Source organism: Callithrix jacchus, chromosome 19, assembly GCF_049354715.1.
Source record: "Callithrix jacchus isolate 240 chromosome 19, calJac240_pri, whole genome shotgun sequence".
Taxonomy (NCBI): Eukaryota; Metazoa; Chordata; class Mammalia; order Primates; family Cebidae; genus Callithrix; species Callithrix jacchus.
In genome coordinates, this window is record NC_133520.1 from 22022038 (window position 1) to 22040308 (window position 18271).

At 36.8% G+C, this 18271-nt stretch overlaps 1 protein-coding gene and 1 pseudogene across 34 annotated transcripts in view; both read left to right on the forward strand.

Annotated features, from left to right (window-relative positions):
• Positions 1-18271, forward strand: part of CDC42BPA (CDC42 binding protein kinase alpha) — a 327482-nt gene that overhangs the window by 33605 nt on the left and 275606 nt on the right. For all 34 annotated transcript variants that reach the window (XM_017966458.4, XM_078356686.1, XM_078356692.1 and 31 more), the window contains exon 2: positions 16431-16522. Coding sequence is in view for 28 of the 34 variants with exons in the window: in XM_008985299.5 (XP_008983547.3) it covers positions 16431-16522 (92 nt within the window). In the remaining 6 variants the exon portion in view is untranslated. The remainder of the gene's footprint in view (positions 1-16430; positions 16523-18271) is intronic.
• LOC144580368 (ubiquitin-like modifier-activating enzyme 5 pseudogene) lies at positions 9164-9921 on the forward strand (annotated as a pseudogene).

The window sequence follows — 18271 nt, forward strand, 5'->3', positions numbered from 1 at the left end:
TTGTTGACTTTTATCAGACATTTTAGGACATATATACTACAGAATTGCTGCAAACCCAAATATATGTAATTCCATAGTCTTTCTGTAAGATTTTTTTCTCACAAATTCACAGAGTGGGGGAAATAGTCTTCCTTTTCTGTCTTTACCATATATGAATATTTGAAAACTGTCAAACCTGGACCCCTCACCCCCGCACCGGCACCCCCACTGCCACCTTCTAATCCCAAACATGTCATCTCTCAGTGGGTAAGCTGTTTCAAAAGCTTTGGGTTATTTTTTTTTTTGTTTCTTCCATTCTTTTCCTTTAGTGCTTATCTGTTGGAGAATTCCTAGGGAACTTTGAAGTGTCATCAGTATTTCTCAGTTAGAATGAGCTATGTCCTAACATTTCATGGAGGTTCAGGACCATGGACAGATCATGTGTGCTACCTGTCTCAGTCTCACCCAAGTATTTCAGCAGGTTAAAATATTCTCCTGAAGTCTCTACTAGCATCATTCTTTTCCTTATAAGTTGAACTCCTCCCTATTTTTATCAGTCATCTTACAGCCAGGTCTTGCCTCTGTAAAGTTTTTTAGTCTTTATTTATTTATTTTAAAATTTTTGATGGATTCTCCTTTTGTTGCTCAGGCTGGATTGCAGTGGTGCAGTCTGGCTCACTGCAACTTCTGCCTCCCGGGTTCAAGCAGTTCTTCTGCCTCAACCTCCCTAGTAGCTGAGATTACAGGGATGCACCACTATGCCCAGCTAAGTTTTTTATTTTTAGTAGCTATGGGATTTCACCATGTTGGCCAGCCTGGTCTCAAACTCCTGACCTCAGGTGAACCACCCGCCTTGGCCTCCCAAACTGCTGGGATTACAGGCATCAGCTACTGTGCCCAGCCCTTCTTTGAAGTTTTTATCTCATTTATTAATAAAATACTTATCTTGTCAATACCTTTGAGTTAGTAAATAGTTTAGTCTCCATAAAGAAATGGAGAACTAGATAGGTTAAGTAACTTATTTAATGATGGAGTCAGGTTTTGCAGTCAAGTTTTTCTGACTCTGAAACCAGATCTCAATTACTTGCTATGCTTCATAAAAACATTATTCTGTTCATTATACTGTTGGTTTATGACTTTAAAAATGTGTTTTAAAATTTATAATTTATTTTTGAATTTACAGGGCCAGGCATAGTAGCTCACATCTGTAATACCAGCTACTAGAGAGAGGCTGAGGCAGAGGGTCATTTGAGGCCAGGAGTTTGAGACTAGCCTGAGCAACATTTTGAGATCCCAACTCTAAAACAAAAAACACCTTACACATTTGCCCAATTTTCTATTATAGTGTTCTTTTATTTCTTACTATATTGCAAAAGCTCCTTGAATTTTAGGGATAGCAACCCTCTGACCATCATAGATGACAGATATATCCACCATTTGTATTTTTTCTTTTGAGCTTAGAGTATTTTTTTTTTTTTTGAGGTAGAGTCTTGCTCTGTCGCCAGGCGCTGGGCTGGAGTGCAGTGGCGCCATCTTTGCTCACTGCACCCTCTGCCTCCTGGGTTCAAGCAGTGCTCCTGCCTCAGTCTCCCGAGTAGTTGGAACTACTGGTGCGTGCCACTATGCCCAGCTAATTTTTGTATTTTTTAGTAGAGTCAGGGTTTCACCATGTTGGCCTGGATGGTGTTGATTGCTTCACCTCGTGATCCACCCGCCTCGGCCTCCCAAAGTGCTGCGATTACAGGTGTGAGCCACTGCGCCCAGCCATATTTGTTCTTTTGAACTTAGAGTATTTTTAAAAATATAACTTTAGTACATAATAAAACTGTAACTTTTATTTAGTTAAATCTTTTCTGTTAGGGTTTTTCTTTTGGCATTCTGATTAGAAAACTTCTTCCCCATCCAAAGAACATAAAAATATCCAATTCTGATATATCTGTGGTATATATAGGTTACTTCTTAGATTGTCTATATTTGAACTGATAATTTTAGGACACACTTTAATAGCTGGTAGAGTAAGGACCTTATTATTTCTTTTAAAATGTTTTCTTGGCTTTTCTTCTACATTTATTCTTATAGGTGACCTTAGAATTATCTTTTTTTTGAGACGGAGTTTTGCTCTTGTTACCCAGGCTGGAGGGCAATGGCGTGATCTCGGCTCACCGCAACCTCAGCCTCCTGGGTTCAGGCAATTCTCCTGCCTCAGCCTCCTGATTAGCTGGGATTACAGGCACGCACCACCACGCCCAGCTAATTTTTTGTATTTTTAATAGAGATGGGGTTTCACCATGTTGACCAGGATGGTCTTGATCTCTTAACCTCATGATCCACCCGCTTCGGCCTCCCAAAGTGCTGGGATTACAGGCTTGAGCCACTGCGTCCGGCCAGAATTATCTTAAATTCTCTTTCTTTCTCCAAAATCTAACTTGGAAGAATTAAGGTAAAGTGGCCAAATTTTGCTTTTCACTTTTGTTGTATTTTAAACGTACAAAATAGTAAGAAACATTAATTTATAATAGTGTTTTTACAAGCTGGATAGAAATAAATTTACGTAGTACCTACATTGATTTTTTTCCTTGTAATTTATCTTTTAGGAAACTACTATGTAAAATTTATTGTGAACCAGTTGTTGATTTATACATTATTAATGGTTCAAAAACTGAGGATGCTTGAAAGAAGGCTTATAATGAGATTAAATTGTTGCCATGGGAAGATTGTCTAGGTAACTACCCAGAATGTTTCCCCTTTCTAGTACAGTAGCTGAAATTGAATAGATGCTCAGTAAAGGGTTAAATATGTGAAGAGTTAAAAGAATGAGTTTTTTTGTGTGAATTTACTAGGCTTTCAATTTCAGCCTTAAAGAATTGATTAGAATACAAGTATATTCAGTAATCTTATTTATAGGAGGCAAAGTAGATGAACTAGAATGCCAGTTAGCAATTTACAGTAAAGAATGTATCTATTAGCTATCAGAACCATTTATATCATTCTCACCACTGCTTTTCTTTTTCTACAAGAAAGTTTACTTGAAGAATGAAACTCATATAAGGATAGCTACTTTAATGAATTTAAGTTCTGATAGCATATGATAGGAATGATGTGCCAAGTAGATTAGTATTTTTGCCCTGTGTTAAACATATCCCTCTACTGTGCACGAAGGACTGCCACCCAAGTTTCTCACTCACAGATACTCTCTGCTGATAATATCTGCTTCCTGGTCATGCATTTCCGTTAGTTGTGTCATTAGTTCATCATTAGATCTTGTTGTGATTTAGGCATAATCATTTAAAAGAAAATACACAAGTTGTACATGAATATGTGGTTATTTTGTGAATATATGGTTATTTTGTTTCTTTAAAAAGCAGTATACAGGTACACGCCACTACCACTCAGCTAATTTTTGTATTTTTAGTAGAGTTGGGGTTTCACCATGTTGGCCAGGACCTCAAATGATCCACCTGCCCTGGCCTCCCAAAGTTTTGGGATTACAGGTGTGAACCACCATATCCAGCCTATAATGAACGTTTATTGAACCATTTTATGTACCAGATATCACATTACATATTGTGTATTCTTATTTAATGAAAAACCCATTTTTGACCCATTAAGGGACTCAAACGGGTACTTCCATGCCAGCATTCAAAGCACTGGCGTGTAATAGCCACTCACAATAGCCAAAAATGTAAACACCCCAGGTCTTCATTAACTGGATAAATGGATAAAATGAATGTGGCATAAGAATGCAATGGAGTATTGTTTAGCCATAAGAAGAATGAAATTCTGACACATGCTGTGCAATATCACTGAACATTGAAAACATGCCTAGTGACATAAACCAGACATATATGATTCTACTTATATGCAGTATGTAGAACAGGCAAATTTATAGAGACAGAATATAGATTAGTGGTTACCAGGCATAGGATGTGGTGGTGGGCCTGGGAGGGGATGGGGAATTATTGCTTACTGTTTACAGAGTTACTGTTTGGGGTTATGAAGTTTTAGAAATAGTGGTAAGTTTATGCAACATTGAATGTAAGTAATGTCACTGATGTACACTTAACAATAAAGTGGCGTATTTTGTTATATATATTTTTCCACAAAATAAAAGTTAAAAAAAATCCAGACAACTCATGACTTAGGTTCTGCTGTTAAGTGAGGTTTAGAAGAAATAAGTAACTAGTATAAGTCCATGTAGCTAAGTGACAAGCATCTAGACTTGACTCAGGTTTGTCTGGATCCCAGATTTTGTACTTTTAATTAGGTCGTTCTCTGCTTTCAGAAATAAAAGTGGAGGCGCCTTCTTTCCTATTCCTTATTTCCATTCTTTGGCACAGAAATTACCTCCGATTCTTTGCTTAATTGTTTGACATGTATGCTTTTCCTGTACATTCACTTAAGTATTTGTGTACATAAACAAATGTGTACAGGTTTTTCTTTAATTTACATAAATGGCATAATTGTTAACATTATTTATGTGAATGCTTTTTTTACAGTATGCATTAGAGAAGCTTTTGTTAATTCATGTAGGTCTACTTCATCTTATTTGCCACATATATTACATGGTATAGATGAAATATATATATATGTATAGTGTTCATGGCACGGTTGTCCTGTAATTTATATACCATTTTGGTATTTCCTAGGTAGTTTCCAGTTTTCCATTCCAACATACAATATTTCAGGGCTTGTACATATGCTCAGAAGTGAATTTTTTGGGCAAAAGGAATGTACATATAAAATATTTAAAGTTACTGCAATATAATATTTCTTCCCCCACAAAGGATACCAGTTTAAACTTCTAACACCGGGATATGAGAGTCCTTGTTTCCTAGGAACAGAATATTGTCAGTCTTTTTTGCCTATCCCATGGTCAATAGTTGATACTTTTTACATTAGTATAAAAATCTCTAATTTACTTCCAGATGTTAGACATTTTCCATATGATTTTCTTTTTTAATTGCCAATGCCTGTTTTTCTAATATTAATATTAGTGATTTATAGAAAACTGTATGTTCTATGTGTTAATTTTTTGTTATGTAAATATTTGTTGCAAATATATTTTTCCAGTGTCGTTTTATTTTTCTTAAACTTTGTTCATGTTATCTTTTACCTTATAGGAAACTTGAGTTTTTATATAGGTAAATCTTTTTATTAATACTTCTGGCCATAAGACTTTGGGTTGCTAAAACAGCTTTTTGCATTTCAATATTATGCAAATATGCTCCATTATTTTTCCTAATATTACTATAGATTAAGAAAAACTTCTTTATGGCATTATATATTGAGTTATGTGAGTTATGAATTAGTTTTTTTCCAAATAGTTAATCTTTCCCCCATTTAAAATATCTATATCTGAGCCCGTTTCTGCTTCATTGTTCTATTGATTCAGGGGTCAGTAGACTGACACATGAGACAAATCTAACTTACTGCCTTGTTTTTGTAAATAAAGATTTTTTGGAACATAGCCCCACCCATTTGTTTACATATTGTTTTTTTAGTTTTGATTTTACAAGGGCTGAGTTGAGTCATTGGCACAGAGACTAAAGAGCTCACAAAGCCTAAAATATTTACCGTGGCCTTTATGGAAGAAGTTTGCCAACCCCTGAATTAGTCTCTTTCCTAATTTCAGACTTTTTAAAAATAAAAGTATAAATATGGTGTGCACACAGTGGCTCATGCCTGTAATACCAGCACTTTGGGAGGCCAAGGTAGGCAGATTACTCGAGCCCAGGCGTTTGAGACCAGCCTGGGCAATGTGGTAAAACCCTGTCTCTACAAAAAATACAAAATGTAGCCAGGTGTAGTGGCATGTGCCTTTGGTCCTAGCTACTTCAGAGGCTGAGGTGAGAAGATCGCTTGAGCCCAGGAGGTTGAGGTTGCCGTGAGCTGTGATCACACCAGTGCACTCCAGCCTGAGTGACAGAGCAAGACCCTGTCTTAAAAATACACACACACACACACACACACACACACGAGTGTACACTCACAGATACAAAATACACATATAAATATGTATTAATGGGTATGTCTGTCTCTTTCCCCATATCACACTGTTTTATTTATTATTTATTATGTTATATTTATATACACCCTGGTGGGGGATGGGTCTTTCCTACGAGATATCAAAACTAATAAATTATAGTAAAAATAGAGTCTGGTATTGGTGAAGAAACTGACTAATACAGAATTGGCAAACTTTCTGTAATGGCTACAGTAAATATTTTTGGCTTTGTGAGCTGCATAGTCTCTGTGCCAACTATTCAACTCAGCCCTTATGTCATGAAAGCTATTGAAAGCAACACATAAACAAATGGATGGGGCTGTGTTCCAATAAAAACACCTGCGTTTTAAAATTTTTTCTTGATTATTCTGCATTTCCTTTTGCATCTGAACTTCAGAAACAATTGTTAACTTCAAGTATCACATTAGGATTTCTCTTAAGAAAAACTTAAAAAAAATGTTACTTTTCAGAGATTAGATACATTTTGCCTACAGTTTTGCCAATTTGACATACTTGATTAATCAGTACTAGCTTCAGTGCCTGGGACGTGGTAGGTGTACAATACATGAATAATACAATTCATGCTATTAGTATGAATGGCCCAAGATTCTTTTTACCATATCTTTTGCTTGGTGATATGGCTTGGCTCTGTGTCCCCACCCAAATCTCATTTCGAATTGTCATCATCTCCGGGTGTTGAGGGAGGGGCCTGGTAGGAGGTGATTGTATCATGGGGGACTGTTCCCCCATACTGTTCTTGTGATAGTGAGGGAGTTCTCATGACATCTGATGGTTTTAAAAGTGGCAGTTTCTCCTGCACTTGCTTGCTCTCCCGCTGCCTTGTGAAGAAGGTGTCTGCTTCCCTTTCACCTTCTGCTATGATTATAAGTTTTCTGAAGCTTCCCCAGCTGTGTGGAACTGTGAGTCAATTAAACTGCTTTCGTTTATAAATTGCCAAGTCTCAGGTAGTGTCTTTATAGCAGTGTGAAAACAGACTAATGTCCTGGAGAATCGCCTGTCTGATAGGTATAGATATTCATTAATAGGTTTCTGTGGCCTTTTAGCTGATGGCATCTATTCGAGTTGCATAGACGACAGATGGTAATAGATTAGATTGCACATTTTTTAAATGATTAAGGGTCAGCAAATATTTCTAAAACATTAAAATATTATAATACTATTCCTTCTCTCCCTCACAGGCCTTCTAGTAGATGATCTTGTCTAAGTTTTAGGAGACCATTGGATTCCCAAAGTGATTTTATTGTGTAGAATTATGTATTCTGTATGTATTTTAGCAACTGATTAGAACGAAAATGGATATAGTATAGATTTCATTCATGAATTATTTGTCATTCAACACTAAATGCGAATTGTTGGCTGAAGGAGCTTACATAAACAAAATCTATTTTGTTATAAAAATGTATAAATTAAGAATTTTCTTAGTAGGACCAAACTTGATGTGATACATTAGAGTAACTTAACTTTTCTTTTGTAATCGTGTAATATCCTTCTATGGACATTTAAAGTTTTACTTCTTTATGCCTTCCCCAGCAACTTTAACATTTTCCTGCTCTTTCTGATCTCATGCTAAAGCCTGTATACTAGATGGTCTGGTTGTGAATCCTAGTTCTTTCATTTATTTGAGTATTTAAGGGCCAGAAAAATTGTCAGAAATTAGTTTAAAAACATAAATAAGGCCAGGCACAGTAGCTCACACCTGTAATCCCACCACTTTGGGAGACTGAGGTGGGTGGATCACCTTAAGTTGGGAATTTGAGACCAGCCTGATCAACATGGAGAAACCCTGTCTCTTCCACAAATGCAAAATTAGCCAGGTGTGGTGGCGCATGCCTGTAATCTTGGCTACTCAGGAGGCTGAGGCAGGAAAATCACTTGAACTTGGTAGGTGGAAGTTGCAGTGAGCTGAGATTGTGCCATTAAATTCTTTTGTTTTCTCATTTAAAATGAAGCTAGTAATGCTACCTATCTTCTTACTTTGTTGTGAGTCTTGGACAAGTTGGTATGCAAAACATAAAATGCCAAACTTGTCAAATGGAATTTGTCCGAAGATTATGAATTCTATTCTGATAGCCTAATTGGGAAAAAGTGCCACAAACATGTGTAGTTTCAGTTTACAGATGTGGAGTTGAGTTATAGACTAGTGAGCAAAATTTCCAGGTAAGATTATTTTTCCACTGGAAAGAATTATATTTGACTTTATGCTTAATATTTTAACAGCATTTGCTTGGCCATAACAGAGAATACAACTAACAGTGACCAAAAACACAAGAACATTTATTATTAAATAAGAAGTATTGAGGCAGGCAATCCCGGAGTTGGTTCTCTGGCTCAGCAGTGTCAGAGTATTAGATTGGCAGGCCTCTGAAGCTCTCCTGTTTTTCCTTTCATGGTGCAAGGCAGCTCTGAAAACAGAATATCATTATAGTAATATCTAGAGTAGAAAGAGCATTTGAGAAAGGGCTTCCTTTTTGTTCTTCTTGCTCATTAAGGAAAAGACCTTTCCTAGAATCTCTCAGGCCCTTTCTATTATTGGTCAAAATAATATAAAGCAACTTTCTCACAGATGCCTGACCAAACAATGGAAAAGGGGAAAGGGCTTACCATGACTGGCATATACCAATTATAATTCATCATCTGAGGTAAAACAAATTGCCACTACGCAGAAATAGGCTCTGTCAGTGAGGAAGAAGGGAAGAACAGTCTTTAGGGAACTAGGCAGTCTGCCACATTACAATATTCATTTGTTTGAAAGTAACTTACAAAGTAACAGGGTTTAAAGTAGTGAACAAAGTGGACTTAATCCCCTGAATTCTTGAGGATTTTTTTTTCTTTTTCTGTTTAAGAGATTTCATTTTTGTTGGGATGTTATTAGGCATTTTCTTGTCTCCTGAATGTTTGTAAGTGTTAGAGCTCAAAGGGGGACCTTCTTTGGACATCAGTTTTAAAAAAAAAATTCCTTGGAAGAAAGGCATTCACTTAAAAATGTTTTATTCTTACAATTATGTATAAGTATTTCTAGTTTCAGAGAGAAGGAGAAACGGGGTTCTAAAGGATAATATACCCAAGATCAAATAGATGGGAGGTTCTGATTGTAATATAATTTTTGAATCTTTTTAATGTCCTATGTACTGTACTTACTACTATGCACAAATTGTTTTATTAGATCCATATGACCCTGTGAGGGTTATGAGGTATAGGTACCTGTACAGGTAGGGAAATTAAGCCTTTTGTGTTTAAATAACTTCTCAACGTCTCAGAGCTACTCAGCAGCAATCAAACCAACACCTCAGGGCTGATAGATGCCGAAGTGTGCAGTTTTTGCATGCCTTGGTGTTTGTGCAGCCAGTCGTTTTTCCACTATGGAAGTGGTTCCTGGGATCTTAGTACAAAACGTGTTAAATTTTCTGTTAAATTTTGGTACTGTTAGTTTTACCTTGGATATAATGCAGTGCAGGATTTTTTTCCTACCATGTCCGTGAAGCCAAATCTTCAGTGTGATGACAGAAATTGCAGGAAGCAGCAGGAGTATAAGAAAAAGGTAGCAGGATTGCCCAAACAAGAGGTTATATGAGAAGAGGAAGAGATAATCCATGAAGATGAGTGGGGTAATTAGCTGGTATCTGAGGTTACAGAAGAAGAGTTGAACAGTTCTTCAGGTCCAGTTCCAGACTTATCTGAAGGAATTACAGTGACATACACAATTCCAAAAATGCAAGAAGATTCTGTCACTGAGGTAACAGTGGAAGATTCTGGTGAAATCTTGGAAGACCTCATGGCCAAGATGAAGAATATGTAGATAATGAACTGGCATATATTTTATTTCTTATGTTAAAGCCTCTTCCCTTGAAATTAAGAACACATTTTAAAAACTGATAAAACTTAGGGCAACATTAATTAATGTATACTCTTAACTGAATTGTTACACTTTTTGAAAATTCTGTGACTTGTTTCTCCCCATTTTAACTAAATCATTAACTCTCCTAAAATATATGTTTTATTCTAGTAAAAAACCTTCAAAGGATACTGTAGGGTATAAATCTTATTTGAAAACATAGCCATTGAAATGTTTTGACCTTTTGGAGTTGGGGAATGATGAATCTCACCCTGTAGTCTTTTTCTTTTCAGTAATCCCTTGTGTCTGTTGTATGAGGACACGGACATTAAAGCAGTACATGATCCTCAGATACAAGGAGAAGGACAAGGCTTATAGCTTATTGATTAGGGCTGGCACGCATCTGCTTATTATGTTTGGAATTGCTTTCTATAAGAAAATTGCCCAGTACTACTAACTTGACCAACAGGGAATTTAAAATAGTTAACCTATGAAATAACATTCTCTCAAATGTTTGCTGATGAAATACAAGTTGAAATGTATTCATTGAAAAAGTCTGTAAACCTGTGGATTATGTATTCAGAATAAGACAAAGGCAAATAAAAAGCAACTATCTTCATGAATAGACAAAGTTGCTTTCAGGAAGTATAAATTATATTCTGTACTGACTAACCAAGGAATAGAAATTATTACATTTGTAGAACATGTATCTGGAGTTACTATACTTTATTGAAGAGGAAGGCATAAATTTAGACCAAGATCTAGCCATATTACACTAATTATTTAGGCTACTCCTGGATATTTCATTTAAATTTGATTCTTGAGGTAGTGAGATGTCGCAAGGTTTATCTTGTATAGTGGGCATAAAAGTTTTAAATTGCCTCTGCAATGAGTTTTAGTCAGTGGGGGAGAGTATCAATTTCTCTGATTGTGGCTACTAAACCGTAAATCGATATAAATTAACTTTCTCTGGAGTTGCACACAAATAATGAAGACTTAAGAGAACCTTGGTTGAAATAAATTTCCAGTTGTTTGCAGACTAATACCATGCAGGTATAACCATTAAAAAATTATTGTGTAAACTACAATATTTTAACTTTTCTGTGTTAGAAAGTGATTTTTTTTTTTTTTTTTTTTGAGGCAGAGTCTCACTCTGTCATCCAGGCTGGAGTGCAGTGGCGCGATCTTGGCTTGCTGCAGCCTCACCTCCTAGGTTCAAGTGATTGTTTTGCCTCACCCTTCCGAGTAGCTGGGATTACAGGTGTGTGCCACCATGCCTGGCTAATTTTTGTATTTTTAGTAGAGACAGCATTTCATCATGTTGGCCAGGCTGGTCTTGAACTCCTGACCTCAAGTGATCTGCCCACCTGGGCCTCCCAAAGTGTTGGGATTACAGGCATGAGCCACTACACCTGGCCAAAAGTGATTTGATGAAAATTGTTAAAAATCTGTAGCTGCTTTGTTACCTTCATTAACTCTATGTGATTAAAGTCACAAGTTTGTTGCAGTAATGAGAATGTGTTAGGTTAATGTTTAGGTGAGTTATATTTTAAAATCTGTGTAGTGTATTTATAGTTCACTTGGTAATTAGAACACTGTACTCCTTATTCTTCAAGTGTGTCATAGGAGGTAGAGTTTATTGATGCTGGGATTGTGGATGTGAAAATAACATTCTCAGGATATTCTATGACTTAAAAGGCTGATTTAAAACCAGGTGATATTTTCTGTGATTGTATATAATTTGGTTTATATTTATACTTAATAATAAGTGCCAGAATACATGGCTATATACTTAGTATCCTTTAGGACATTATTTTGTAGTCAAAGTTTTTGAGGTATCTAGCAATATTTTACATGATATATAAAATTTGAAGTAAATGTGCTTTTTCTTGGGAGGAATTCATAGCTTTATACTATATTCTTGAAAAGGGGAATGATTCTCCCCCATACTTTTCTCATTTTTGAATTATTGCTTCAGAGTATTTTTTTTTTTTTGAAACGGAGTCCGGCTCTTGTTGCCCAGGCTGGAGTGCAATGGCATGATCTTGGCTCACCACAACCTCTACCTCCTGGGTTCAAGTGATTCTCCTGCCTCAGCCTCCTGAGTAGCTGGCACTACAGGCACACGCCACTACACCCAGCTAATTTTTTTTTTTTTTTTTTGGTATTTTTAGTAGTAACGGGGTTTCACATGTTGGCCAGGCTAGTCTCAAACTCCTGACCTCAGGCCCTCAGGCGTTCCACCCTTCTCGGCCTCTGAAAGTGCTGGGATTACAGGCCTGAGCCACCGTTGCTTCAGAGTCGTCCCCCGCCCACCCCCCCCACCTCCCCCCGTCGGAGTTTTGCACTTATTACCCAGGCTGGAGTGCAATGGCATGATCTCGGCTCACCGCAATCTCTGCCTCCTGGGTTCAAGCAATTCTCCTACCTCAGCCTCCTGAGTAGCTGGGACTACAGGCTGCACCACCATGCCCAGCTAAGTTTTGTATTTTTAGTAGAGACGGGGTTTCACCATGTTGACCAGGATGGTCTCCATCTCTTGACCTAGTGATCCACCCGCCTCGGCCTCCCAAAGTGCTGGGATTATAGGTGTGAGCCACTGTGCCCGGCCAGAGTATTTTTTTTAAAAAAGGTTTGAGTACTTACAACAGCATAGAAAAGTAAATTGGTTACTTAAACATTTATTATTTTGTCCTATATGCATATGCTAATATAACATTACATTTCAGTGGCAGTATATTTTATTTCTTGGAGTTTTATTTGGTTAATTTTCAAATCTCTGTTCTTTCCTTATCATGTGTATTTCCTCTATCTCTTGAATCATTTTTACCTACTTATTTTATGGTATTTTTCAGATTGCATTATTCTCTTGATTTCTTGGGGGTCCTATTCTTCCCGTTAGTTTGATTGCCAACTTTCCTCATTTTGGTGTTCTGTTTCCTCATTTAGTTTAATTTTTTTTTTTTTTTTTTAGTTGTAAGCTCACTTTTGACTGAGGTAGATTTTTCTGGGATGAGTTCTATTCCCTCTGAATGCTTTTGCTTCTGTGGGATAGGAACTAGATTTGATATTAATTTTTTTGCCAAAGGATTTCTTTAGCACATGGGCAGTATGGATTCAGACTCTAAACCCTCATGTTTTCCCCTTATGATGCCCCCCTCCACCCAGTACCCTAGGTGGCTTCACTGGACCAAGAATCAGAATTTTTATTATTCCTTGACATGGAGAAAAAGGGTCCTGGTTTTAATCAGAGGTAACCATTCCAATCCTTCACCTCTGTTAAGCCACCAGCAATACCTTCCTAACAGGATGAATACCTGTTAGGGCCTATGTCCAAGACTTTTGCTTTTGCAGCATCTATTCCTGTGTTTAAAGTTTTGATTAGGTTTCTTTATTTCTAATTCTTGGGGATTTTTCTTCCTTTTCTCTCTCCTTCATTAGGTTTGATTGTAGATTTAAAATTTCTCATGTTTGTCTATTTTATTCAGCATTTCTGTATATTTGTATATGTATATGTGTGGGTCTGTTGTACTTCTGCTCACTATGTTGTGAAGACCATATATGCACAAGGACTGTTTTGAAACTTTGTTCAGTAATAGCTCAGTCTAGGTGCAGTGGCTCATGCCTGTAATCCCAGCACTTTGGGAGGCCAAGGCAGGCGGATCACCTGAGGTCAGGAGTTGAAGACCAGCCTGGCCAACATGGCAAAATTTCGTATGTACTAAAAATACAAAAATTAGCTGGGCGTAGTGGGACACACCTGTAATCCCAGCTACTCAAGAGGCTGAGGCAGGAGCATTTCTTGAACCCTGCAGGTGGAGGTTGCTTTGAGCTGAGATCACAGCCCTGCACTCTAGCCTGGGCAACAGAGCAAGACTCAGTCTCAGAACAAAACAAAACTCAATTACTAAGTTAAAAATCTTTAATACTGGTGCTTAAAGGTGAATAATACTGTATTTATCTTCATGTGTCTATGATTTTTAAAAGTCTCAGAAATATACCACCTGTAACTTTGTTCTTTGTATAATCATTATAGTCACAGTACATTTCATGATCTTTTATTTTTTTTTTTGAGACGGGGTCTTGCTCTGTCGCTAGGCTGGAGTGCAGTGACACAATCTCAGCTCACTGCAGCCTCTACCTCCTGAGTTCAAGCGATTCTTCTGCCTCAGCCTCCCGAGTAGCTAGGACCACAGGTGCATGCCACCATGCCCGGCTAATTTTTGTATTTTTAGTAAAGATGGGGTTTCACCATGTTGGCCAGGATGGTCTCAATCTCTTGACCTTGTGATCTACCCGCCTTGGCCTGCCAAAGTGCTGGGATTACAGGCATGAGCCACCGCGACCGGCCTATTTCATAATCTTTTACCATATATCAATTTAGAAGTACATAGTGTATTTTATTTACAGAATTTAGACATAGAGACTAATATAATTGGTAACAATTTTAACATGGCTTTAGCAACTACTCTTTCTTTTAGTCTCCTTTTTGCATGAATTACTCTCTTTCCCTGCCCTATTGTTGGTTCCAGATTCTTATGTTACTCCACTGCAGATTAGCATCAGTAGAAAGGATAAGGGAGAGGAAGAATGGTAGAATGGAAACCCACTGAAGAAATTCAAGAAGAAAGGGAAGAAGGAAAATAATGGGTGAAGGGAAGGCTAAAAGGTCTTACTCCAGCACTCTGTTCTCTTCCAGGTCTCTTATATTACTCCTTTAGACTCTGTCTTTATTCCTCATCTTCGCACTTATGCCTCTGCGTTTCCACCCTCTCTTTCTATTGGACACTTTCTTTCTTACACCATGGTAGCTATCACTAGTGTCTTGCAATCTGTGTTCCTACCACCTGGCCAGTAGTTGTGGGGAGGAAGGAGGTTGGATGGGAGAATTGAAGGGACTCTGTTTTTGGATCTTGGGCTACATAGAGCAGGGAGAAAGATGGACCTTGCAAGGTATACTTGGCATTTTGCATTGGAACTTTGAGTTCTTTTTCTTCTAGAATTATTCATTTATCTGTTCATTAAACGGTATACAAGGAACCCCAGGCAGTGTGTTAGGAACCCAGATAGAAATATACTTTCTTCTTTTCAGTTTCAAAAAGATCTTTTTTATATAACTTAGAATTATTTCATTTTTGGATCTCTTTAATTTCAGCATCTGTGTTTATTTCAAAGCTTTTGGGAATAAAGAGGCAACTTGTTATATTGGAAAGGCTTTTGGAGCCTGATAGATCTGAGTTTTAATCCTGTCTTTGCCAATTATTAGGTATGTAATGTTCAGCAATTTATATTATCTTTCTAAACCTTTTTTTTTTCATCTGTAAAATGGGAAGTTCTTGGTATGGTACTTAGCTTAGATGGCTCCCAATAAAATAATGCCTGCTAAGATTGTTATTATCACACAGAAAGTTTGTTCTTAGTACTAAATCTTTTTTTTTTTTGGCCAAGAAGCACTTTTAAAAATGGAGTACATTGGGCCGGGCGCGGTGGCTCACGCCTGTAATCCCAGCACTTTGGGAGGCTGAGGCAGGTGGATCACAAGGTCAAGAGGTCGAGACCATCCTGGTCAACATGGTGAAACCCCGTCTCTACTAAAAATACAAAAAGTTAGCTGGGCACGGTGGGACCTGAGGAGAGGAGAGGAGACAGGTCTAAACTTCTCTTAGAGGTAGCAGAATATATAATTGCTCTAATCATTAAAAAATGTTAACTTACCTGTTAAAAATATTAATACAGTTACATCTGAATTCCTTTAATGAAATTCAAAGCCTTTTCCATTTTCTTGCTCTTATTTCTTTGCATTTCTTCTCACAATTCTGAACCATGGATTATTTACCATTAGCACCCCAAATTCACTCCTTGCCTCTCTTCTTTTGCTTATCTTGTTCCCTTTTGCCTGGAGTATCTACACGCTGTCAAACCCAGACAAAGGAGCAAGATTCTATTTAGTCTTCAAGGTTTAATTTATATGTTATCTCCTTTGTGTGAAGCATTAGTATCCATATAATTAGTGTTCTATTACCACTAATTCTGAAGCACTTAAAACTTTCACATTATTAAATTTTGTGTCTGCATATATGCATACTTGTCTTTGAATGAAGACTGAGAGCTTCTTGATGGAAAGTACTGTGTTGTAATCAGCTTTTTAAAAACTCGAGTTATTGTCACCATGCTTTGTATACTGTAGACATTTGCTAAAGCATTTTAAAAGAATGAATGAGTGTGAAAGAAATATGAATTTACTTGGTGGGGATTGCTGAAGAGCTGTCTGGTGCCATGAAATGTGCTTTTACTTTTAGACCTTTGTGTTAAAATATACATTTAATGCTTAGAGAATGTTAAAACTGGTCTCATTTTTACATCCCTTTGCTTTGCATTCTTTCCTATGTTATTTGGAGTTTAAACATACATTTCTTTCCAAAAATGTAATTTATATGTAAGAAATAAAAGAATATATTGTTTTCTTAGGGAAATTAAATCTATTCTCATATAGTTTGGGATTTTAAAATATTTTGAGTTTTTAAATCATAATTTGAATTTTTTTGTAAATAAACTTATTTATATCTAATTTTTGATATTACTCTTTCGTTTCAGCTAAACCATTTACTTCTAAAGTGAAACAAATGAGATTACATAGAGAAGACTTTGAAATATTAAAGGTGATTGGTCGAGGAGCTTTTGGGGAGGTAAGAGATTAAGATTTGATCTGCTAATTGTTTGGAAGCTGTTGAACACCATTGTGAGATAATTTAACAAGTATTCTTACTTTTTATTTGTTAAACAATATTTGTTAAGTTGTAATTGATGTGATTGTGCTGTTGTGATTGATATGATTGCTCAGAAAATAAAGTGTTGAATGAAATATTTCTATTTGGAATTTTTTTCTAATTCATGTTTTCACATGTACTTCAGATATCAGTGAAAATATGGGTGTGTTTCTAGATTCTCTTTTGTTCTGTTGGTTTATTTATTTGTCTTATTCTAGTTTATAAGGAATCTTGATACCTGATAGTATATATACTCTGACTTCCTTTTTCTCCCCCTCAACTCTTCTCCCCTGATATTTTCATAGTATTTTATTTTATGTATGTACGTATGTAGTATGTATGACTGTCTGTACGTATGTATTTATTTATTTTTGAGACAGAGTCTCCCACTGTTGCTTAGGCTGGAGTGTGGTGGCATGATCTCGGCTCACTGCAACCTCTGCCTCCGATTCAAGAGATTCTCCTGCCTCAACCTTCTGAGTAGCTAGGATTACAGGCGTCCGTCACCATGCCTAGCTAATTTTTGTATTGTTAGTGGAACGAGGTTTCACTATGTTGGTCAGGCTGGTCCCGAACCCCTGACCTCAAATGATCTGCCCACCTTGGCCTCCCAAAGGATATTTTCATCATATTTTAGAATCAGTTTTTCGATTTTGACTCACTTGTAAATATACAGATTTGCATGCGCATGCGCTTGCTGCATGCTCTCTCTCGCGCGCGCGCATGCGCGCGTTCCCTCCCCCCTCCCCCTCCCTCCTCCCCCTCCCTCCTCCCCCTCCCTCCTCCCCTCCAGGAATTTGGAGTAAGTTTCTATTGAAACTGGAGATCAGTTAGTAGCTAACTGACATCTCAACAATACTGAGTCAGCTCATCGATACACATAGTATATTATTTCATTTATTTAGGACTATAAATTTCTCTCAATACCATTCTGTAGTTTTCCTTCAGTATAGGAGACCTCCACATCTGATATTATTTTAGTTAGAATTCTTTGTGAAATTTCATTTCCTAATTGTTTTCTTGGTAGTAGTTAGAAGTAGAATTTAATTTTGTTTATTGACCTTATACCCAACAACCTTATTATACTTTTAAAATCAGGAATTTTGTTGAATTTCATCAATAGTTTATCTGCATCTTTTGGGACACTCATGTTTTTTTTTTTTTCTTTGTTAATGTGTAGAATTATGCTGCTATATTTTCAGATGTTAAACAATCTTTGCATTCCCTAAAATAAGCCCAGTTGGCTTGTGATGTGTTACCCCTTTATATGTACCAATGGGCTTCGTGTGCTTTTATTTTGTGTGTGTTTTAGGATATTTGTATCTATGTTCTTGAGATAAATTGGCCTATAATTTTCCTACTTCTAATGTTCTGATCAGATTTTGGTATCTTGGTTATGCTCGTCTTACAAGAAGAGGAAAATGTTCCCTCCTTTACTGTTCTCCAGAAGAGTTAATGAAGATTGTTATTTTTTTTCTTCATATGCTTACAAGATTTAACTGGTGAAGCCATCTGAGACCAAAGGTTGCTAGTGAAAAAGTTTAAAATAATATGTTTAATTTCTTTAATGGAGATAAAATTACTTGTTCTGTGTATGAATTAGTTTGGCTAGGTTCATCCATTTCATCTGATTTTTAAAACTTATTACTGGACTGATCATTTCTCTAA